At 43.2% G+C, this 25,297-nt stretch overlaps 1 protein-coding gene across 1 annotated transcript in view; it reads right to left on the bottom strand.

Annotated features, from left to right (window-relative positions):
• Window positions 1-8,627: 8,627 nt before the first annotated feature.
• LOC311520606 (E3 ubiquitin-protein ligase Topors-like) overlaps window positions 8,628-25,297 on the bottom strand; it is a gene marked incomplete at its 3' end in the record, with an annotated part of 131,783 nt that continues 115,113 nt past the window's right edge. Inside the window, exons 3-4 of the mRNA XM_084628157.1 lie at window positions 15,521-15,571; window positions 8,628-9,386 (exon numbers count right to left, since the gene is read on the bottom strand). Coding sequence (XP_084484283.1) covers window positions 8,628-9,386; window positions 15,521-15,571 — 810 coding nt within the window. The remainder of the gene's footprint in view (window positions 9,387-15,520; window positions 15,572-25,297) is intronic.

The raw sequence follows: 25,297 nt of genomic DNA, 5'->3' as shown, positions 1-25,297 counted from the left end.
AGAAGGAGTAAATAACACTTCCTTATTTACTTTCTCCACACCAGTCATGATTTTATAGACCTCTATCATATCCACCCTTAGTCATCTCTTTTCCAAGCTAAAAAATCCCAGTCTTATTAACCTCTCCTGATACGGAAGCTGTTCCATACCCCTAATCATTTTGGTTGCCCTTTTCTGAACATTTTCCGATTCCAGTATATCCGGTATTCAAGATGTGGGCGTACCATGGATTTATACAGAGGCAAAATGATAGTTTCTATCTTATTATCTATTCCTTTCTGAATGATTCCCAACATTCTGTTCACCTTTTTTGACTGACCCTGCACATTGAGTGGATGTTTTCAGAGAACTATTCACAATGACTCCAAGATCTCTTTCTTGAGTGGGCAGCCAATTTAGACCCCATCATTTTATATGTACAGTTGAGATTGTTTTCCAATGTGCATTACTTTGCATTTATCAACCTTGAATTTCATCTGCCATTTTGTTGTCCAGTCACCCAGTTTTGAGAGTTCCTTTCATAGCTCTTCACAGTCTGCCTGGGATTTAACTATCTTGAGTAGTTTTGTATCATCTGCAAAGTTTGCCACCTCACTATTTACTCCTTTTTCCAGATCATTTATGAATATGTTGAATAGAACTGGGCCCAGTACAGACCCCTGGTGGACACCACTATTTACCTCTCTCCATTCTGAAAACTGACCATTTATTCATAGATTCATAGATATTAAGGTCAGAAGGGACCAATATGATCATCTAGTCCGACCTCCTGCACAATGCATGCCACAGAATCTCACCCACCCACTCCTGCAATAAACCTCTCACCTATGTCTGAGCTATTGAAGTCCTCAAATCATGGTTTAAAGACTTCAATGAGCAGAGAATCCTCCAGCAAGTGACCCATGCCCCATGTACAGAGGAAGGCGAAAAACCCCCAGGGCCTCTTCCAATCTGCCCTGGAGGAAAATTCCTTCCCGACCCCGAATATGGCGATCAGCTGAACCTTGAGCATATGGGCAAGATTCACCAACCAGTTACCCAGAAAAGTATTCTGTGTAGTAACTCAGATCCCACCCCATCTAACATCCCATCACAGGCCATTGGGCCTATTTACCATGGATATTTAAAGATCAATTAATTGCCAAAATCATATTATCCCATCATACCATCTCCTCCATATTCCAACCCTTTGTTTCCTATCTTTTAACCAGTTACCAATCCATAAGAGGATCTTCCTTGTTATCCCATTACAGCTTACTTTGCTTAAGAGCCATTGGTGAGGGACCTTGTCAAAGGCTTTCTGAAAATCTAAGTACACTATATCCACTGGATCCCCCTTGTCCACCAAATAAATGGACAGGGACTGCCTTTTTTAATAACAATTCTATGTGGGATAGTTTAATGTCAGGTGACTAGATGTTCTCAAAGAACTATGTTGAAATGGTAAAATTTATTTGATTTGTGACTTAGGTCAGAATGAGATCCTAGGTCTCCAGAGGTAAAACTCCAGATGTGAACAGGCGGAAGAGGACCCACGAGGACTTATAAGAGTTGTACTTGCCTTTCTATTTTTGGATTCCATTTTCAAACTCCATCAACGGTCCTTATTTAGGGCCACATACTGACTGACATGGGTGATCACTGACACAAACATTCCCAGTGATGCCAGTGGGTCTAGTCACATACACGAGTGCTCACGGGGGGAAGGACTCCACAACCTGTCCCTTATGAGTGCTCTTGCCTCTTTACATTACTTCATCATAAAGAACAGAGACGGCTGAATAATCGATATCTATCTATCTAAGCTATTTATGTGGCCCCCCCATTACCATAATTTCTGAGACTCTTGTAATGTATTTTTCCTCAAAACACTCCTGTGTGGTAGGAAAATTCTATTATCCCCATTTTAGGGCTGGAGAACTGAAGCAGAGAGGATGAAATCCTGGCCTCGTGGAAGACAATGGGAGTTTTACCAAAGAAAGACTAAATGACTTGCTCAAGGTCCCACAGCGAGCCAGCCATGGAGCGGAGAATTAAACCTGGATCTCCTCAGGCCCAGGGTAACACCCTAGCCACTGGACCATCATAGAATCATAGAATATCAGGCTTGGAAGGGACCTCAGGAGGTCATCTAGTCCAACCCCCTGCTCAAAGCAGGACCAATCCCCAACTAAATCATCCCAGCCAGGGCTTTGTCAAGCCTGACCTTAAAAACCTCAAAGGAAGGAGATTCCACCACCTCCCTAGATAACGCATTCCAGTTCTTCACCACCCTCCTAGTGAAAAAGTTTTTCCTAATATCCAACCTAAACCTCCCCCACTGCAACTTCAGACCATTACTCCTTGTCCTGTCATCTGCTACCACTGAGAACAGTCTAGATCTATCCTCTTTGGAACCCCCTTTCAGGTAGTTGAAAGCAGCTATCAAATCCCCCCTCATTCGTCTCTTCTGCAGACTAAACAATCACAGTTCCCTCAGCCTCTCCTCATAAGTCATGTGTTCCAGGCCCCTAATCATTTTGTTGCCCTCCACTGGACACTTTCCAATTTGTCCACATCCTTCCTGTAGTGAGGGGCCCAAAACTGGACACAGTACTCCAGATGAGGCCTCACCAATGTCGAATAAAGGGGAAAGATCACATCCCTTGATCTGCTGACAATGCCCCCACTTATACAGCCCAAAATCCTGTTAGCCTTCTTGGCAACAAGGGCACACTGTTAAATCATATCCAGTTTCTCGTCCACTGTAACCTCTAGGTCCTTTTCTGCAGAACTGCTGCCTAGCCATTCGGTCCTTAGCCTGTAGCGGTGCATGGGATTCTTCCGTCCTAAGTGCAGGACTCTGCACTTGTCCTTGTTGAACCTCATCAGATTTCTTTTGGCCCAATCCTCTAATTGGTCTAGGTCCCTCTGTATCCTATCCTTACCCTCCAATATATCCTATCCCTACCCTACTCCTCCCAGTTTAGTGTCATCTGCAAACTTGCTGAGGGTGCAGTCCACGCCATCCTCCAGATCATTAATGAAGATATTGAACAAAACCGGCCTCAGGACTGACCCTTGGGTCACTCCACTTGATACCAGCTGCAACTAGACATGGAGCCATTGATCACTACCCGTTGAGCCCGACGATCTAAACAGCTTTCTATCCACCTTATAGTCCATTCATCCAGCCCATACTTCTTTAACTGGCAAGAATGTTGTGGGAGACCGTGTCAAAAGCTTTTCTAAAGTCAAGGAATAACATGTCCACTGCTTTCCCCTCATTCACAGAGCCAATTATCTTGTCATAGAAGACAATTAGATTAGTCAGGCATGACTTGCCCTTGGTGAATCTATGCTGACTGTTCTTGATCACTTTCCTATCCTCTAAGTGCTTCAGAATTGATTCCTTGAGGATCTGCTCCATGATTTTTCCAAGGACTGAGGTGAGGCTGATTGGCCTGTAGTTCCCTGGATCCTCCTCCTTCCCTTTTTTAAAGATGGGCACTACATTAGCCTTTTTCCAGTCGTCTGGGACCTCCCCCGATTGCCAGGAGTTTTCAAAGATAATGGCCAATGGCTCTGCAATCACATCTACCAACTCCTTTAGCACTCTCGGATGCAGTGCATCCGGCCCCATGGACTTGTGCTCATCCAGCTTTTCTAAATAGTTCCAAACCACTTCTTTTTCCATAGAGGGCTGCTCACCTCCTCTCCATGCTGTGCTGCCCAGCGCAGTAGTCTGGGAGCTGACCTTGTTCGTGAAGACAGAGGCAAAAAACAGCATTGAGTACAATAGCTTTTTCCACATCCTCTGTCACTAGGTTGCCTCCCTCATTAGTAAGGGGCCCACACTTTCCTTGACTTTCTTCTTATTGCTAACATACCCGAAGAAACCCTTCTTGTTACTCTTAGCATCTCTTGCTGGCTGCAACTCCAAGTGTGATTTGGCCTTCCTGATTTCACTCCTGTATGCCTGAGCAATATTTTTATACTCCTCCCTGGTCATTTGTCCAATGTTCCACTTCACTAGACTTCTTGTTTAACTTTCGGTAAGTTACAGAGACTCTCTGTGCCTCAGGTAGGTAAGAATAGTGCCTTACCTTAGATGGGTGTTGTGATGACAAATACATTAAAGACTGTGAGATGCACGGATTCTATGGTAATAGGGGCTAAATCGGTACCATGGATGTACGTGAAGTGATACTCTATAGCAAAAGCTTGGGAGTTAGAGATGGGAAACTGTGGTCTACTGCCAGTAATTATTTCTTCTATAATGCCCAAACAAGAAAATATATCTTTTAAAAATTTCTATGACCTGATAATGGCAGCAAGACTTAGGATTTCTACAAATTTGGAAAAATAATGACTAACTACTAGAGAGGTATGTTCCTTTTCTTCACACAAATCTAGTACCATCTTTTCACAGGCATAATGAACATAGCTGTGGGCATGATGAGAGGGTCTTTAAGTTGTCCTTCTGTGTATTCTGCAAGACTTGCATGATCTCACATTGTGTGATAGGTCTTATCCTAGTCTAGACTACTACATCAACATCCAGGATCACACCCAGCATTTTGAAAGACTTGGGATCTCTGATTCTTTCCAATATGTCATCCTGCAATTTCCCCCCAATGTTTTATCATACCAAGGACCTACATTATTTTTAGGTGGTGGCATTTTAAGTATAGCCTTGACTTCTGCTGGATCTGCCTCACATCCTTTGTCAATCATGTGCTCTAAGCAGCATAGGACGGTTTGTCATAGAATGCATATTTCTCTATCACTACTCCAATGACTTCAATTGCCTTATATTAACCTTATATTGTGGTTGTCTTCTTTGGATTTCTCAAACTGTCATCCATACAAATTTCCATTAGAAAATTTCTGGGAGATTTTGATGCTATTTGGGAGGCAACATAAGCAGGATCTTCCAAATAAGGTTATAAAAGGTGTCAGGTAGAAAGTGGAGTGGAATGTGCCAAAATCTGCCAACTGCTTCTAGAAAGAATATTGTAATATTGCTGAGATTTTGTCTTCCATAGCAGCTAACTGCTGCAACAATATTTTTCTTACTAGAAGCAGTTTCCTTCCTTTCTGTACCATTGATACTCTATCTACACAGCAAACATGTTAGACTACCCAGTTACAAAATGGATATGTGCTAACCATGTGTAACCATACCTTAGTGGGTCACAACTGAGAATGCCATATTCAGGATGAACTGCTGAGAAATAGGGCAAACACAACCGAAAACTGGTGGTTATTCTTTTATAAGGTATACCAAACCAGCCACAAAATTAAACTCCTGTTTCACCACACTGGCTAACAAGAAAACATAAAGGCAGTTTCCTCAGGCATTCCAGTTCCTGTATCACCACCAAAACCACTGGATTCAGAGATGAGTGGTTCTTTACAACCAGTCTCATCAAATAAAAAGTTCTTCTGATCCCAAAGGACCAGCCACACACCCAGGTCAATATATAACTTTGATCTTTTTCCGTCCATGAGACAACTGAGGGTATGAAACCCTGCATTTCTGAGCAAGCAAGAGTATTTACTATTTGCTATTCTCATGTCTAAAAGGCTTTTCAACCAATCTGGAAATAGACACAACAACTGGTCATTTAGGTGACCAATCACACACATTGAAAAATTGTAGGGCAGAGCACTCATTTCTCAGATAATTATAGGGCACAATTTATTTAAACAAATGACTTGGCAGAAAATTATTAATAATAGATTTAGGGAAATTACGATCTGTTTGCCTCCTTTCTGTTTGTTTATGAGCTGTAGGCAAAGTATGTCCAGTGAATTGTTACAAATAGTTTGCCTACCATACACAGGAAAACTGAGCTTTGCCAAAATCTTGGCACTATTTTCTTCTTCACATCTTCACTTACACAATATAATTTCCTGAAAATACTTTAAAGAAGCAAGAATACTGTGGACTCAGTCCAACCAAAATTCACTTCTGTGATCTCTCCAGGGTTCACAGACAAAGCAGCTATTCCCTGTTCAGAAGAGGAACTAACTTCTCCGCAGTGGTCATGAAAAGCTAGGTTAGACATTTTTCACTCATCCTTTACCCCCAGAGTCTCTGCCTTCGTCCCCACCATCCAATGTAAGTTTACCCTCTTTCCTGACTAAAGGGACTTATAGCTCATGGAACAGGGGGCTAGTGCTTCAGAAGAGTGAGGGAAGGAATATGCCACTCACACCTTCCATATCATAATCTGATCTCAGTCCATGAGGAGAAAGGCTTTGCTGTCTCTCCTTATAGCAAAATGATGAGAAATCTGAGAAGGGAGGAGGCGTCTGGAGCCCTTAAATACCTCACTCCTGAGATGGAGAACAGGGAAAACAGTAGAGAGGAAAGGGAAGGCAATTAGAAACTCTGGAGAGAAGAATTAAAATGGGGGGCAGGGGAGGTGGGAGTGGGATAGAAGCCCTGAAAGGGTCATCTTTCAAGTAAAGACTCCAATTTATGGGGTGGGTACAAAGTTCTCCCCTTAATTTGGAGATGCAGATTATAGTTGATACTGTTCACTTTGGGGGATTGTTGGCATGTGGTGTTAGTCATTTGCTCTTGTGGTATTTTAATAAATACTTTATTTTTAAAAAAATCCCTCATATCTTGTAGTTATTCTTTATCTGGTGGTGGGCAGGGCATTCTTGGCACAGTTACACAATTCAGTGGTGAGTCTGTAAAAAAAGCCATTTGCAGCATAGGTGTGTCTGTAAACCAGGTCCCACCTGCAGCTGGGCCTGGGAGTTGTTACAGCTCTAGAGATGATCATTCCAGTGATCATGAGCAACAGTATAAAATCCAGGGAACTCTCAGTCAATGATCAAGTGTAAAAGAGAGAGGCCAACTGATTATTTGAGTGTGTGACCCAAGCTACCCGATACCTTCTTGGAATTCTTGCCACCTGCAATTAACACCTGCTGGAGAGAATGGAGATGAGCAGCTGCAGACTGGCCAGCTGCTGCTCTCTGCCAGCCAACAAGCCATTTGTGACTCCAGCGGGTGTGTTCCCTTTTTTAGACCAAAGGGTTTTTTGGGAACCTTGTCTTACTTCCCATTAGCAAATGCGAGTGGAAATACCCTGACTAGGCATCAAGAGCAGAAGTGTGGGGCTCATCAGAGAAGTCATATATGATAAGGCCCCACTGATGTGAGCTTTGGGAGTAGTTCTCTCTTTCTAAATGGTAGAATTATTTTTTTGGCGGGAAGGAGATTAAAATGCCTGCATCTTTCCAACTCTTTAGCTGTACCCAGCATAACAATGGCTGCCTGAGGTTACACTGCAATGCTTTCTCTACAGAAGCACCTTCATGACCATGTGACTATACATGTGTATGTCCAGATGTCTCCCATGTGCATGTGTGGTTGTGAACTGCACCATTGCTCTTAGAATCTCAGGGTTGGAAGGGACCTAAGGAGGTCATCTAGTCCAACCCCCTGCTCAAAGCAGGACCAATCCCCAATTTTTGCCCCAGATCCCTAAATGGCCCCCTCAAGGATTGAACTCACAATCCTGCGTTTAGCAGGCCAATTCTCAAACCACTGAGCTATCCCTCCCCGCAGTCTCTATCCCTCTTGCCATGATTATTCTATACTTTAGTTGGAGCAACTTGGGGGGCAGGTGGAGGTTCTCTAAAACAATGTTTTTCAAAGCAAACAAGTTATAATGAGACAGGTCTTGGGGTTCTCAATAAAATAAGGCATCAAAGAAATAACTGAAAAAATATCTTCATCTCAGTCTTTCAAAGATGTTATGAAAAACAACTTGTATCCAATCCAAAACTACACTTTGTTCTAAGCAAACTTTCAGTCTGCAGTGCTGAGTCCATCTTCAAGAAAACTGAGGGGTAGTGCTGATAGCCAATTTCATCCAGTTAATGATTATGGATACAAATTTCAAAAGCACCTAAATGATTTAGGAACCTAAGGCCCATTGATTTTTCAGTGAGACTTAGGTGCTTTTGAAAATTTACCTTAAATGATGTAGAAGCCCTAATCTCTTTCACTTTTTCTGTGCCTCAGAGGCAGTCAAATATTTTAACTTAGTTCTACAGTTGACCGTGGTTTTTCTTTCACTGCTATAAATATTCAGTTGTAATAAACAGCGTGATACCTATTATCTCAGGTATAGCAAGACTTGGCAATGGTTAGTTTAATTCTAACTTTCTGCAGAACCTTTTCGTCCCTTATAAAAAGAGTACTAGACCCAAACACTGTCGTGATCCTAATGCGAGATGTAACATTTTAGACCATCTCTGAGGTAAAGTCTTGTTTGCTTTTTAATAAAGGGAAAAAATAAATAAGCACTGATGCTTTTCTGGGCCAGCTGCTTTGTTTTTACTCTTTGAGCAAATGGTCCCCATTGTTCAATCCTTGTGAGAAGTAGAAGCTTTTATCGTTGGACTGATCAGCTCATTGTTCTCTTCTGGGAAGGAGAAGCCTTTGGCTGCATAAAGGTTTAAGCCTGTGGTAGGTTTGGAACTAGGGACACTTCTGAGTCTGTTGGCTTCAGAATAACTATCATTGTGATTCTGTTCACAAAGGACCTGAGCTTTACTTTCCCCTCCTCCCACGCACACACTTTAATTCCCAGACTACCAAGAAACCCAACTGGGTTTTATTTATGTAACAGAATAACACTTAGATACAAATAAAAACAGACAAATAGTAAAACACCAGAAGAAACCAGCACCACTATCATGTTCATTAGGCTTGGCATCTGTGACCTGGCTGAAAAGTCTCTGTAAGGATGAGCCTCTTGAACCTGTACTCCAAAGCGCTGCAAAACTGGGATGAAATGAAATGCAGACTCTTTCTGACTTGGTCCCAGGTATGATCTATCTGCACTAATCTGTCTCCTTATTGCAAACAATCCCATCACTTCATGAATTTCGTGATCTCCTGGATGTATTGGTTGATCAGAAAACCGAATATTTGATATCATATCATCAGTCTGTCGAGATGAGGAACTCCTGCAAAGAGAAACTGCGGTATCAGTTTCTCTTGAGGTGGGATAGGGAAGTCCCCATAGATCAGGTTTAGACAAAGGTTTAGACAGGTTTAGGTGATTTTCCGAAGGCATAGAGACATACTCCTTAGAATCTTCTTCAGCCCCTGCACTGTGAAACGCAGACTGGCAAGGCTGCTTGCAGAGTGAGCACTCTGCTTTGGCTTCTGACCACTCCTGGACAGAAGAAAAGCAGGACTTATGTAAGCAAGGGTTTAAGCAAAACATATTGTCAAATCTTTCCAAGCACACAGGGCATTTAACGCCCGGAGATGAATCTGCTGGCACGGTCTGGTGCAAATCACCTGCACTAGCTTTGGGCAAAGAACTTTTATCCACTGTGCGCTCCACATCTGGGGAAGCCATGATCTATAAAAGAGAAGAGAGAGAGAGACAGCTTGACATACTTCACAAGATGTAATAAAGCTGGGACAGGGAGATGTAAAATGACATTGTCTTGCAGCAATGAGGACTCACATGTCACAGAGGGAGACAATGCCACCAAAACAAAACAAAATATCTCCCTGTAAAAAGAAAAGGAGTACTTGTGGCACCTTAGAGACTAACCAATTTATTTGAGCATAAGCTTTCGTGAGCTACAGCTCACTTCATCGGATGCATACCGTGGAAACTGCAGAAGACATTATATACACACAGAGACCATGAAACAATACCTCCTCCCACCCCACTGTCCTGCTGGTAATAGCTTATCTAAAGTGATCATCAAGTTGGACCATTTCCAGCACAAATCCAGGTTTTCTCAGCCTCTGCCCCCCCACACACAAACTCACTCTCTTACCAGCAGGAGAGTGAGTTTGTGTGGGGGGGGGGCGGAGGCTGAGAAAACCTGGATTTGTGCTGGAAATGGTCCAACTTGATGATCACTTTAGATAAGCTATTACCAGCAGGACAGTGGGGTGGGAGGAGGTATTGTTTCATATTCTCTGTGTATATATAAAGTCTGCTGCAGTTTCCACGGTATGCATCCGATGAAGTGAGCTGTAGCTCACGAAAGCTCATGCTCAAATAAATTGGTTAGTCTCTAAGGTGCCACAAGTACTCCTTTTCTTTTTGCGAATACAGACTAACACGGCTGTTACTCTGAAACCTATCTCCCTGTAGTGAATCAAGTTATTTCCTCTAGAGGCTGGGAAGAAAAAGAGAGATTGTTATTTATATTTTTAAACATGTGAGAGGCACTCAGATGTCCGGCGCAGATAAATACCAAGACCACATAAATACCAGTGATTGGAGGAAGCGCGGCCAGTGGGAGACCCTGAAGAAAGTTTCTACATCACTGCTATCCCTGACCAGTCTTTTCAGTGGCCAATGCAAAATGATAATAGCTCCTGATTTGTATTCTCTTCTTCCTCTTTTCTTCTGTGCTGCATATTTTCCTCTCCCCCTCCGCCCCCAGTTTTAACATTCTGTTTGTTTCCCCTCAGATCCATCCTTGTCATTCCTTTTCTGTTACACAGTCTCCAGTGCTTCTCTCTTTCTCCTTTATTGCAACAATGTTTTGACTCTTCTAATTTGCATGTGTTTGTGTTTAATTTCATACCCGACCTCTCTCTCTCTCGCTCGCTCCTTCCCCACCTCCATTCTCTTTCCTCTTTTCCAACTCAAAGGCAATAAATGTCATTTCTCTCTCATTCCCTCTTTCCCGTCTGTTCTTCCTCGTGGTTTTTCCTTCCTCAAATCCCATTCCCACTCACAACTTTCCCTTCACCCACCACAGTTAAGGAATTACACAGGTATAAGGGAAAACGATTTATCAATGTCAGTGGAAAGACATTCTATTACCAGAAATTATATGAGAGAAAGAAAGAAACCAACTTAATTCTGTGTCCAGATTCTGTGTGTGTGTGTAGGACTCTTTAATTGTTAATTGACCAAATCTGAAATGGAATCAGTGAAACACAATAAAAATTGCATCACTCACTGACATTCCTTTAGAGTTCCTTTTCACTGTAGAGTTGCACTTTAAGGCTGGACCCTGCAAGTTGCTGAAGTTGAGAGCACTCAGAACCCAACAGAACTGAACTCTGTGTCATTCAAGTTCAGAGGTGAAATCCTGGCTCCACTGAAGTCAATGACAAAACTCCTGTTGACTTCAGTAGGGTCAGGTTGTCACCCCACGTCCCTGGAAATGACAAGCGCTGCACTTCATGAACAATCTCCTGAGCCATCCAGCCTTCGGTGACATTTAAATAAAATGTAGGAGATTCTGAAACAAATAAAAACCATGTACTCTAAAGTCCATTTGTGGCATGTGTATAAAAATTTAGAATGGCACGTTTCATACCTGCTTTGGGAAACAGTTTGTTTTTATATCCTCATGCAAACTACAAAGCTCGTTCAGCTACACTGGATGCAAAACAGGAAATTAAGCTGCAGTCACAATTTTCTCAGCAGAATATAATATCCCATCCCAAAAAGTTACATTCCATTTTACTGAGCCTTATTATAAGTACAGGCTTGCCTTAAAAATCACTTTTGAATGTACCATCTTCACCAGCACTTCCCATGTTTAAATTACACAATGTTTAGCCACCTTTATAAAATAGCTAATGACATCTTTTTCTCCTGTTTTTGTCCTGCCTTTGATCCCCTTCTTGTCTTTAATTCATTAAAAACACTTATAAAACTCCTAGTTTCTAAGATTTTTCATCGCCTTCCTGCAACAAAAAATTCCTTTCCCTCCTTATTTACCTTTTTCAAATATTCAGATTTTAAGCAATTCTAAACACTGTGGGTTTCCCCTTTATTTTCATTCTGAACAATAAATAACCAAACAAACATGTATATTACACCCTCCATAGCAAAGACTCACATCTCACAAGCTTAGGTAACCAATTGACTCCTAACTGAGGGGGTGAAGAGATTTGCCCACAATCACACAGTGAATCAGAGGCAAAGCTGAAATGATTAGGATCAAGGAGTTCCCAACTCTCAAGCCTGTGCTCATTCTTAATCTACACCTTGTTGCCTCTCATTACCGCAATGCTGTCTCCACCTCCGCTTGTCTTTTCAAGACCTCTTGTTTCAAACACGTCTCTGCACCTGTAGCTGATGCGGAGGAGGAGGGCCCTTTCTTCCCCTGCGACCACTCTCTTTGCCCTTGCTAGTGTATGTGATGGAGCCGTCTGGCTGTTTTTGTCAGCTGGTGATGGGCACAGGTTTCAGGGTTCCAAAGGATGACAGTTGGCAGTTCCAACAGCTGAGAGGAAATCTAAACATCCCACGCCAGCAGGGTGGTGCTTTCTCACAAAGCAGGCACCAACTGCCCACGTCTGGCTGGGGGAGAGGCATTGCTCTTGCTGGCAGATTCAGTAGCTCCGTAAACAATGTAGAAGTGACAGCATTGTTCCTTCTCTTTTCAAATCACACCTAGCAGAAATGAACAGCGTATCAGAGTCCAATGGCAGATCTAAGTGCAAGGATCAGTTATGAACTACACACAGGAGTGAGGTTTCTCTTTGAAATATGTTACCTGGACTACTCTGATACATGTCTGATCGCATGTTTTTGCAGCAAATATATGTGTCAAATACACTTATTGTTCAGCACTTCAGAAACAATTACAGCATAAACGCTGTATGGTTAACATACCAGGATCTGACAAAATCCATGTGTGAAATATGAGACAAGGGGTTATAACATATAAATCAGGCACTAAGGAAAGTTTCAAGTTATAAAACAGGACACCATGTATTTGAAGATGTATGCTTTCATACATGATGCTGATTAACATTGAGATAAACTTGCCTTTCACTATTTCTATTTTTTGACATTCTTCTAGACCTTCTCCAGTTTGTTTTACTCTCCTGTTGGCCCAGATGCAGCTGATGCATCTCAAATGGAGGGGAGAGGGATTTCCTCTTCATAATTTGGCTTATCATTACGCTAGCAACTTTCCTATGACCCCTAGTGTTACTGAAGAGGATGAAGTCTGAGATGGGCCTAATAATGCTCAGAGATAATGGTAAAATGGGTTCATTGAGAGTGGGAATGTTATTACATACTGTGGCGATACTGGTCCAGATAGACTCCTTAGTTTAACATAATAGGGCTTTGCCCCCAAAACTGACCTTTTGGATTCCCTCTTAATGCATAAAGAGTGAAAATATTACTGTCCCCCAGAAGTCTAGTCCCATATGCCCAGTTATGCTGAAAAGATTGCATGCACGCAGGGATATGGGACCCAGCTTTCAAAATATGCTTCCTCCAAAGATCACATAAAACTCATTCCATAAATCATCGCTGGGCTGGGGGGCTAGACGCACATGTATGGCATGCAGCCAACATCATCTGTTAAGTATCAATCCTGAGTGTATTAGGGTGCTGAGTTGGGCCAAGCTGAATCAGCTCCTAAGTTTGAGAAGGAGATTTACTCTTCAAGAAAATAGTGAAAAAAAGTTACATAGAATTATATCATCACAATCCCATCCTCAGTCACCCCAAGCAGAAACACAGAGAAACACTTGTACACACACACGTGCTTTCATGCAAATATGGTTTGACCCAGTGACAGAACACATTTTCCTCAAAACTTTAGAAGAATGTCATTCTATTGCTCCACTAGTAAGTCAGGGGTTGGTGGCATGTAAGCGGCATGCAGCCAACATCAATTCCTTACCCACCACACTCACACATATTCAACCCTGAGAGAGTCATCTGCACGCTGTAACTAGTGCCAGGGTCCACAGATGAATACACCAGGCCTCAGCTCCCAAATTCAAGAACAGAGCTTCCTTATAAAACCAGTGATGAAAAGATGATGAAAACATCTTACCCTCAGTTTCTCCAAGCAGAAATGCATGCAGAAACAAAGATGCACCAATCAGGTTGGGCCAGTTACCAAATAGGCTTTCTGCAAACGTCAGAATAATAGCAAAGGGGCTAGACAGAGCCTTCAGGTACAACCCTGAGCAAGGGTGGTGCCTAAACTGCACTACCCCAGGAATACCCCTGGGAGGAAACACCCAGCACAAGCACAATTGTTCACCTGCTTCTCTTTGCTCTGGGGAAAAGGTGCAATTCACTCCTTGCTTATATCAGCAGCCAGGGCCTGATCCAAACCCACTGAACTCCGTGGAAAGACTCCTGTTGACTTCAATAGTTTGGGGATTAGACCCCAAAGAAGGCTTTCTTGCTTGCTGGCTTACAGACTCTGACTGGCACACTGGGCAGGGAAAGCCAAGGCTCTAGCCCGTCCTGCTACCCCAGCCTACAAACAGCCAACTGCATTAGGGGAGCCTGGGCAGGAATGAAAAAGGGGGTGAGATATTTCCATACACACCCACTCAGGAATGCACTATCAACTGGAAAAAATAACCCACTAAAACTTCAGGCACAACACAATTAAAATATTAGTAAAATGAGATATAAGAAAAGACATTCCCAGAACAGAGACATGGCAACCTAACACAAACAGTAACAATTGCCAAGATACAGAACACTGTTACGTCATTAGGCTCCAAAATGTCAGGGTGTCAATCCCCTGGCAGAATGAGCAGACAGAGCTATAAATAGAGCTATTTACAAACGAAAAACGACACCATCAACTCACTGGTGGGGCTCAGTCACAAACTGGGGGAGAACTAGAGCAGGTGGGAAAGAAGCAGGATATTCCAACCCCAGAGGCAGTTCAACCCAACAATTCCATTTCAGTTCTAGAATGTGATCAAGCCATTACTCCCCATAATGTCAGTGCCTAGACCCCTTAGCTGGCTGAATTGACAGAGCTATATATGTGGTGCAGAGCCAACACCACCACCTGTCTGTTTATTCTAGTCCTGAAAGTTCACCTCCATGCTGAGTTTATTTCCAGGATCCTTACTTAGCAGATCAAACTTGGGTTAAAATTCCAAATTTTGGAAAATGGGTTTTATATTAAAATAGCGGGATCGAAGAGGGATAATAAGGAATGAGATAGGATGTCCTCAGCCCCATTACAGCTCAAAATAAGACAGAAAAACACCAGAATGGTGAGACCATAATCCAGACTAAGATTACTCCTTTAATTCCCATAGTATCATTGTGTAGATCTCCTGGAAAGGTGAGTATGTGAAGGCATGTACGTAATATACACCCAAATCCACTCTAACCTCCTCCCAGTTTGTTAGATTCATCAGACTGTCACCTCCATGTTTATGCTTGTATCTAAAAAAGGAGAGCCCTGTGTAGCTCGAAAGCTTGTCTCTCTCACCAACAGAAGATGGTCCAATAAAAGATATTCCCTCACGCTCCTTGTCTCTCTGATCTCCGGGCTTAGGCTATAGCGAGGATTCTTATGGAGGTTGGCAAAGGTTCTGATTCAAAATATTAGGGCCTGGGTTGCCTCTTAAAACAAATGGAGAAAACTAGGCTAATTAGTACTGCAATTTCCCAGCCCCATTTAAACTTAAAACACAAATGCACACACATTCTCATCCTGCCTAATGTGTTAGATCTGTGAAGCTATTGCACCTCTATCATGAGTTTACTGTCAGGGTACTTACCAGTGTGGTCAAATAAGGCTCATATTCCAAATCTGAGGGACTGGGTTTCCTCTGAAAAAGGAATGGATAAAGTAGGAGTCATTAAGAATGAAACAGGATATTCCCAACCCCAAAATAAAAACTATGTAATGAGGAGAAAGTTGGGGCCCAGCCCCAGAGTAGGAGAGAACTGGGAAAAGGAGGAATGAAGCAGGATACTCCAAACCAATGAGGCATTTCAACCCAACAATTCAATTTCAATCCTAGGATGCGGTTACACCATTATTCCCCATAATGTCATTGTGTAGATTCCTAGTAGGATGAGTAAAATGGAGTTATATCTGAGATGCATAGCCAACACCACCTTCTGTCTTTGCCCTTCTGATATAGTCCATCCCTGAGACTTCATCTCCATGCTTGTTGAACTTCCTGGAAGTTCCTAACCTTGATTTAACTGAAAACAAAACCCACATACATCAAAATGTTGGGCCTCAATATCAGAACACAATTGCTACATTAATAGGAATTGCCTCTTCTATGTCCCTTGCAGAGGCACAGAACTTATTGTATACATATGACTTGCAGCCAGAACTACCAGAGACAGTTTATCTTCACTTCTCTATTTCCAGTGTAGCGATTTAGTGGAGGGGTGCTGGGGGAAAAGGAAGTGGTTGATAGGTTGAGGGATATCACTCACTTCCTCCACGTTTTGGAGGGGAAAGTAGGGACCACTGGAGGAGCTGAGGTGACAGAGTACACAACATTTCCAGAGGTTGGTGCTGGACAGCCTCACGCCACTCCCCCATGAAATAGGGGATCTCTGGAGCAGGAATCACATCTCTGCTCCCCCAAGTATTGGGACACAGTGAGGGGCTGGGAGAGTATGGCTCGGGAGGTGACCTCTTCCCCTTTTCTGTTAAATTATGAGGGGAGCAGGGGAACTAGTGGGAATCTTTGCTTCCCTCTCCCAGGCAGCAGGGAGGACAACTCCTCAGCTGGCAGCCAGAGGCACTTGTTTCCTTGCCTCCCCCAGACACTGGCACAGCACACGGTAACGCAAGGGATAATGATACCAGTCCTCCAGGCTGTGGGTTAATGGGGAGGGGGTGTCAAGAGCCAGGATGGAGCAGGAGAAACATCCCTCCCTTCCCCCAGGCAGTGGGGAGGGGAACCTGGGGAGGGAAGACATTGTCCTTGTCCTGCCCCAGGCAATGAGGAGCCAAGATGGGCTGGGAGGGGAGATGGAAGGAGCCAGGAGATGGTTGTTTTTCCCTCCCACAGACACCGGGGCGAGCTGCTGGGAGGAGCTCTTGTGTGTATGAGGGAGAGTAACCACACTGTTCCTTCCCCACGGGGAGCTGAGGGAAGACAGAACAGGGCCTTCCCCCTCCCCTGTACCAGATAGCGGGAGACAAAGGAGGAAATGGGTGGGCAAAGCCTTCCTTGTCCTGCCCCAGCTAGTGGGGCAGGGAGCTGTGGGAGCCAGTCAAGCGGGTCATCACTCTCCTCCCACAGGTAGTGGAGCTAGGAGGGGAAATGGCAAGGGGCACTTCATTTCCTTCCCCTGGGAGTGTGTGTGGGCGCAGCGGGAGAGGTGACCTGCCGGTGCTCACTTGGGGCTCCCCCAACAACTGCGGGTGAATGAGGAAGAGTGTCAGGGAGAATGGGGGGCTGAAACTCCCCTGAAATCCAAGCACATGTCTGGCTTGGCTGGTGCGTGCTGATAAGGGAACGGCAGCTGGGCGTGGAGGGGTGAGGCTCACCTGTTCAGGTGTCTGTCTCTTGCAGAACACTTAAGAGCCGTACAAAGGGGGAACCAGGGTAAGGAAGTGCATGGGGAGTGGGAAAGAGAATGGAGAGTGTGGCTCAAGCATAAGGGAAAGTGCGGCAGAGAGTCAGCTTGGGAAAGGAAAACCAAAAAAAGCACAGAAAAGCAGAGGGCAAAAACTGTTTCCCTGAGCAAACAAATGTAGGAATAAAAAAGCATAGACAGGTACTGCAGTCACACCAAATGACTGATTGAAGAGACATCAGGAAGGCAGCAAAAGGGGAGGCAATAGCAATGGAAGGCAGGAGACAAACTGCCTATACTAACTGAGACAGCAGCTCCAGAGCAGCCAGGAAAGGCATGAGCTTCCCAGGAAATGAACTGGGATACTGCAAATGCTCTAAAAAGGACTCAGAGAAAGGGGGAAATATCCTAATGGCAACAGCATTGCCAGTAGTAGCCCCAGAAAAATTAAACTGCACAAACACAACAAGCTGGATTAGCTAGACTGGAAGATTTCAACACTCCTAGATAATAGGGGTTTCAATGGGAAGAAACATGAGCCCAGTGCCTTAAAGATGCAACTGGGCATCACCCTGTCCTGGGGAATCCCTTGGTGATGTGAAACCAGCATAAGGGGAATAATCAGACCCGCGAAACACATTATCAACATGATTGGAGACAAGGTACATGTGTTCTCGCGCTGGGCGGGAACCAGATTTTTTGTTTCACGGGGAATAATGTCAGCTGAAAAAAAAAATTCCACTCTGAATTGGAACAAAACCAAAACGTTCAAAGTTTCACACAAAACAAAATTTGGATTTTTGTTTGTTTCAAATTGATCAAAGAGTTTCGCTTTGATAAAATCAAAACATTTGTTCCAATGACAACATTTTTATGTAATATGTAATATTTTAAATATATATATATATTGCATTATGTAATGCTTTTTAAAAATGTAATGAAAAGTTGTTTTTAAATGGAAATCAAATTGTTAAGTTCCAAAAAGGAAAAAATGGAGTGTTTCAACCTTATTAAGATGCTTTTTTCCTCCCACATTTTATTTTGAAATGTAATTTTGGCAAAATAAACACATTTATGCAAAGTGTTTCTCTTTTGATGAATTAGGATTTTCCAATGACATTTTTGTGACCCACATGAAGAGTCTTAGGAATGATCAGACACGTGGGGAAATTCACTGACCTATCTTGCTCATACTAGATAACCATTCAGAGAGCTCCTTCAGGGACCTGTGCGTAAACAAGGGATTACTTACAAAAATAAGCCTTTCTTAATGTTTGTGTGTGCTCGGTAGAATATAGTACCAAAGCATAGACAATGGTAGTGGCCTGCTGGCTGGTATTTTCAACAGAGTCAAAACCAGTTAATTTCCAAAGACCTAATAGAAATATAGCAACTGTACACACAAGAAAACAAAACAACCCTCTTTTCCTCCCCCCGCAAGCCAACCGACCAAAACAAAAAACAACCCCACCCTCAAAACCTCAAAACGCTGAGTGCAGCAACACCTAAATACCTTTTAAAATCTGGGCCTTCATCTTTATTTACTAGACATATCTGAAGTTTCATGAGATTGGTTTTAATGACATGAAAAATGACAAATGCCTGAGAAAATAGGATATGGATGGAGGAGGTTTCGAAAACAGACCATAGGTTTCTGCAGATCCAGACAAGAAGGTTTCCAGACGTTCAATATTGCAAAATAAACTGAAGAATTTTAAACCTGTGTGCGCTCCTTATGTTGCTTTGACATCCAAGCCTGAATTTCTTAATGGCTGTGCTTTGTTATTTGATACTTTGCTTAAGCTCGATTTGATAAACACAGAGCAAGGGTATTTTAACAAAAAATCCCCATGAAGCTCAAGGTTAATGCACAGATAGCATGTGTTTTGGAAATGTACATTACTAGTCTAATTTGCACAAAATGTATGGCTGTGACTTCAATAAATTATGGGGAATTAAGAGAGTCAGTAAAGCTGCTACTATTTAGATTCAAGCCTGTACAGTGTCTGCCTCCTCTTTGCAATAACCAGCATTAAAGAGGGTGGTTTTTTTTTTTTGAGGGTGGTTGGTGGAGACAGAACTAAGAGTAATGGGATGGAATTGAGCAAAAGAACATTTCGGATGAAGCAAAGGAAAACATTCCCCCCTGCGTCAGTCAATAACATCCAGACTGGATAAAATATCATTAGAAATGTACTGTAGGGGGATTCAGAGGTGATTTTATAGGCCCTTTGTAATGCTAATACAGTACTCTGTGATGAAACACTGTTTTCAGTGTGAATGTTATTAATTCTGTGGATTCCTTAATTAAACTCCTTGGTACATGCAGAGCTGAAAATCTCTCTCTAATATCTTCTAATGGTGGGCATTCTGCAGGGTGAGGTGGGAAGCAGTATGAATATCTTACTAAGCGTTGCAGGGGATGCATCATCACTGGCAATTGTTAAATCAAGATTGGATGGCTAGAAAATTACTTTTTACTTTAAATGAAAGCCAAGATTCCCATAAGTCCAGGATCTGAAATGTTGAACAAAACACCAAATATTGTGAGACTCTCAATAAAATTACAGGAGTTGGAAACACTAAAGCTATAACCTCTCGAGGTTCTTTACTTCAGGTCCACAGCAGTTCTGTATTAAACTTGGGCTGGGTCTAAGGAATGTCTCAGACGGGAGCCCTATAAATACTGTGTTGCATAACTTCTGAGAGAATAATAATAGTCTGCTTGAAATAACCAAGTGAAATAATCCTCAACAATTGGATCTCACTATTGCCAGGCCCAAGCATTGAACAATCATGAGTCAGACCCCAAAATCACATCATTGCCTGAAAGAATCAGAAGATTTAAAAGAACTAGAAAACTGGGGAGGTTGGTCTATTTTTTGAATTTTGTGCCTTTATGGGAAGCACCCACCTTCGCTTTGCATGTTATCATTTCAGGCTCAAAACTCAATGTAAAGGCCTTGATTCTCACTTACATAAAGGCCTCTTTACACTTCTCTGGAAGTGGAGAGATACCTAATGTGAGCCAAATGTAACACACATCCACTTCAAAGCCCCATTACACTGCCAGGGTGCGGGGGGTGGGGGGAGAGGAGAGGTTAAATTGTCTTCATGTAAATGAGAATCAGGGCCCATATCCACACATAAAAATGGAGTCCTCTTCTCATGTGAAGGGTTTGGGTTTTTTTTGGCTTAATCATGCTTCCGTTGAAGTCAAAGGGAATTTCACACATTATTTCAGAGGACGCAGATTTAGGTCCTTAATTGGAGATGAGTCTGAGCCATGGATTTCAGATTTGAACATGGATCCCAACTTTCCCCATAGTTTATAGAATAAGGTTCCGACCTAGCTGATTGATTATTTTTAGGAGGATGGTTTGTTTTCATTAATAATTTTTCAAACGAGGCTCATAAAATATAACAATACAACTTCGTGAGCCTCTGTTAAGGCTAAGACTGATGGTATCATGCCAGATTTTGATCTGAATTACTCAGAAGTAAATCAGTGAGCTTACTCCCAATTTGCACTTGTGTAAACCACCTCAGAAACTGGCCCATTATTCTCAATTACAGGAACTTCTTGAGTTTGAATTTACAGACACTGCAAGGCAGCTGCATCTGGCTATAAAGGATATCTAATGTTCAGTCACTTAGTAATAATGGATTCTTCCATCAGACAAAAACTGAACATGCAGTTAGTTATGTCCCTCTCTTTTCAGTGTCTGTAAAACTTAAGTGGCTGTTTGAGATGTCGGAAACCTGCTGCTTTTGTAGTTAAGAGAATAATTAATTACTGGTAGATCTCCAACAATACACCACAAGTACAGAAATTCTAGCATTTTTTAATAAGTAACCATAATATTTCATTGAATACATATTGTTAAAGAAGGAACCTAGGAACATAAACACAATGTAATAAAAGATTGCCAGGGAAACAAATACATATTGGAGCTCACTTCCACAATATGTATATGTTAATCAGAAACAGAACCCGAACACTTCTGTTAATAAAGGAAACAAAATCATTTACCAGATTTACCATTCTGATTTGTGCACTGAGAGCTATTGAAAGGTGCTGGGCTGATTACGGCATATTGAAGATGTTCGTACTCAGAAGAGAAAGGGTAGTTGGTTGTGCAGGCTTCCCCTCTAATACCACCTCCTCTCTCAGTACACCTGAGCATTCGTGGCCTTTTTGCATGCGTAATGACTACCTGCCGTGGGTCATCAGCAGGGAGTGTAGCCGGAACCTCTTGTACTTGAGGCATGAGCATCTATCGCAGAGGTGGCCGAACTGTGGCTCAGCGGGTCTTTTACAGTTACAGTGCAGCTCACAGAGACCCCCCCATTCTCCATGTACCAGACTGGGGGGGAGGGGGAAAGTTTCGGGGCTTCTGCCCTGCGATGGGTGGTGGGGACAGAGACGACTGGTGCCTGCTGAAATAGGGGGTGCAATTAAAGATTCACTTCCCCCAATAGGTTCGCCCCCCCGCAAGGCTGGCCCCCTCTTAACCTCAGCGGTTCTCCTAGCAGCTCCCAGCTGTTTGCCGCTGCCTCTCCCCACAGCCGCAGCTCCCAGCTTGCCAGCTGTAGCAGCTGGCATGCAGGGAGGGGGCCCAGTGGCGCCATGCGACTGAGCGGGGCCAGCAAATCCTGGCAAAAATCTGGGGGGGGGGCATGTGACCCCACGTGTCCCCCTGCACGTCCCCTCTGGCTTCTGCCCAGCGGGGAGGGGATGTCTTGGGTTTTCGACACAACGGGGTCTGCCTGCCGGGGCTCAGGGCTTCAGCAGGAGCAGGGCTGAAGCCCCGAGCCCAGACAGGTGTCTTCTGTGGGGCTGAAGCCCAGAGACCCTCCCTCCCTGCAGGGCTGAAGCCCTGAGCTCTGGCAAGCACCTCCCCGAGACCTTCCTCCCCACAGGGCTTAATCCCCGATCCCCAGCAGTGCGCTCCAGCTCTTGAACTTCTGAAGATTGTCATATGCAGCTTGGAGGGTCAGTAAGTTTAGCTACCCCTGATCTATAGCTAAAGAACTAACACCCCCAACTTCAGCTGACTCAGCCACTAGAGGGGGACAAAGCCCCTTATTAGTAATGAGGCATGTACAAGGAATTAAACATCTGCTATATAAAGTAGAATGTAAATAAAACACTGGGCCAACTTCATATCAGTGCAAGCCCTGAGATCAAAACAGTTGCACCATAGCTGAATTTGGCCCATTGTGTAATATGAGAAAAAAAGTATCTAGTGCACAGTGATGTGGACTTATTTTCTTCACAAATTTTCTGCAAGCATTATTCTTTTACCCATCCTTCTGTTCCCAGCTCAAACCCTCAAGCTCATCAGAGTAGGGTCTGCAACTGAGTTTTTTAAATTGGGCTGGTCGCCATGATTACAGCTTTGTAATGTAGAAGGAAGGCCTCAAAATTGTTGGCTTTTTCAGGGTTTTTTTTTCTACTTGTTTTTACATTGGAAATATCAGGAATGTCAACCCTGAAATTTTTTGCCAGAAGTGCTGATGAAGGGAGGTCTCAAGGGACGTACGTTTGTAGTTCTCAGACCTAAACTGGGGAGTGGGTATTGAGTCATTAACAAAGATGTCCTTTCTCCAGAGTGTTTGTTAGGCATCAATTAGGTGTTAACCAAATTATGATTTTTAAACAGACTGACTAAAAATTCTTTCCTCTTCTAACTGTTCAACTTTCATTCTCCTAGGTCTTGAGATCTTATCAATTCACTAGTTCTCCAGTCAGCATATAAACCTTCTCGGTGAGATGGAACCTGAATTTCTAAAGTTAAAAAGCAGGCCTTTATAGATCACAAAGAAGCAAAAAAGGGCACAACCATATTTTGCCACTGGGAGTTACCTTTAAATGGATCAAATATAAACATAGTTTAATTTTCCTTTGCTATGGATAGATCCTCACTGTCACTGGGAATTTCTCTTATTCAGGAAACAGAGCAATACGTGCATCAACTGAGTTCTAAGAAACAAGACGGGCTCTGCCACTGTAACAAACTGAAAACATTCCTGGGGGAGAGGGGTGTTTCAGAGGCACAGCTTCCACCTCTTTGTGAGGATGGAGCACTTCAGTTCATTGCTCACTCCAGCGACTCTGGCCAGAGCTCACAGCAGGGCTGATTGACTCTGGACAGAGCCACAGCTTGGCCTCCTCAATATGAGGTAGGGTCACTTCAGTGAAGGGCCTTTGAGGGTCAAAGGAGAGTGAAGGGGAGGGAGAGGAAATGAGGGATGCGAGATGGTTCTCCAATGAAACTGCATATTTGCAACTTGTTGCCTGCAACAATCATAACGCGTATCTCCATGACTTGTATCTCCCAGCTGTGAGATTTTAGCCCTTGTCTGGGAAGGTATGGGAAGAGTATTTTTGAGAAAAACAACAACAACATAGAAGGCCAGATCCTCAGTAGGTATAAATTGCGATGTTCCACTGACTTCAATAGAGCTATGCCAGTTTACCCCCAAATTGGATGGATCCAAGCAGCAAAACGGGATCCTCAAATTTCCAGGGAGTTCAGAGCTGAGGGCTTGGGAAGAAGCCATCGCTAATGAAAGGAAATGTTTTTGTAGTGATTTACAGTCCTGTATATACCTCAGCTCAGTAAAATCCCAGTAAAAATCCCTGTGCAGTGAGTCAACTGCTCACCACGAAAGAGTCTATATGCCTGCCTGCAGATCCAGTAGTCAAGAACAAAGAGTTGGCCTGCCATCAAACCTGGCCTAGCCAGCCCCAGAGGCCCTGTTTCCTCTGAGCACCAACCAGAAAGGAAAGGGAAATGCAGAGGTGAGAGTCTGCAGCTCTTTCTGTTTCCATAGCACCCTGAACAAACATGCTTTGTCAATTGCTATCAATTATGTGCCCCAGAATCATAAAGCTTTCTTCTTGTAGCAAGAATGAGTGCCTGTACGGCATCCCACAAAGAAAGTGCCCCTTGTCTGGTGTGTTCCACCAACTCTTGCAGTCGCGTCCTCCCCCTTCTTTTCCTTTTCCTTTTTTTTTTTTTTTTGTTGAGTGCGGGATTTATAAACTCTTTGAAACATGTTTTTGCCAGATGTAGGCCCCAAGTGCCCTGTCAATAGTTTCCTGTCCTGTTCCAAGTGCTAAACAGATGGAATTACACAATACTTTGCTGAATGAATCCACCCTCCATCTCCTTAATTAAACTCTAGGATTGCAAGGAGACGGCTCTACTCCTGGCAAAGATCCAGCTGCTCTCCCACCCAGCGCTGTAAATTACCAGCTCATTAAAACCACTATATTTCCACTGAATAGGTGTCTGGAACCAGCATTTTCCCTCTGATAATTGTGTCGCTTGCCTTGCTAATTAACTCAGCAGTAGTGAAATGTGTCATTCAGGACTGTGTAGTGTTTACACTCTGCCGTGGTTTTGTTTTAGGGTTGCATGTCTATGAGCGTGTGCATATATATATATATTGCCCTGAATATCAGACGGTTTGATTGTATGACTTGGTTCCACTGACTAGATACAATTTGAATATGAGAATGGTGACACTATCTCTCAGGTAGCAGGTGTGAGTCTGAAAAAGGCTCCTGCCTTTTATGAGAGTTGGGCCAGGTTTTGAAAATACTGATAGTTCTCTCTCTCTCTCTCTCTCTCTCTCTCAAGTTCAAAAGCAGGAAGAATTTCCGAAAGGCCGTATTAGCCAGCCACTGTAATTACCCCTCACGTGAGGAACCTCTTTAAAACATTGTGATGTTTCTTTCGGAAATAAAAAATGTAACATTAGCTCAGCTGTTCGCATTTTACCCAGACTATTCACTGTCTTTGATGATGGAGCTTGTTTGAAAATAAAAATTTAAACAGGAGGAAGGGATGCTTTAGAGAATAAACTTCATCTAACCAACTGGGATTTCCAAATGTCTGGCACCAGTTTTAAGCTGAAAGCTAAAACCAGAATGTCCTGCGGGATGGAAGGTCTAAAGGCCAATGTTCTTTACAGACAGCTTGAGTCCATCTGTG

This window comes from Lepidochelys olivacea (assembly GCF_965140295.1).
Source record: "Lepidochelys olivacea isolate rLepOli2 genome assembly, chromosome: 5".
Lineage (NCBI taxonomy): Eukaryota > Metazoa > Chordata > Testudines > Cheloniidae > Lepidochelys > Lepidochelys olivacea.
Note: the sequence above shows the minus strand (reverse complement) of the source record. Positions and strands in the feature narration are given on the sequence as shown.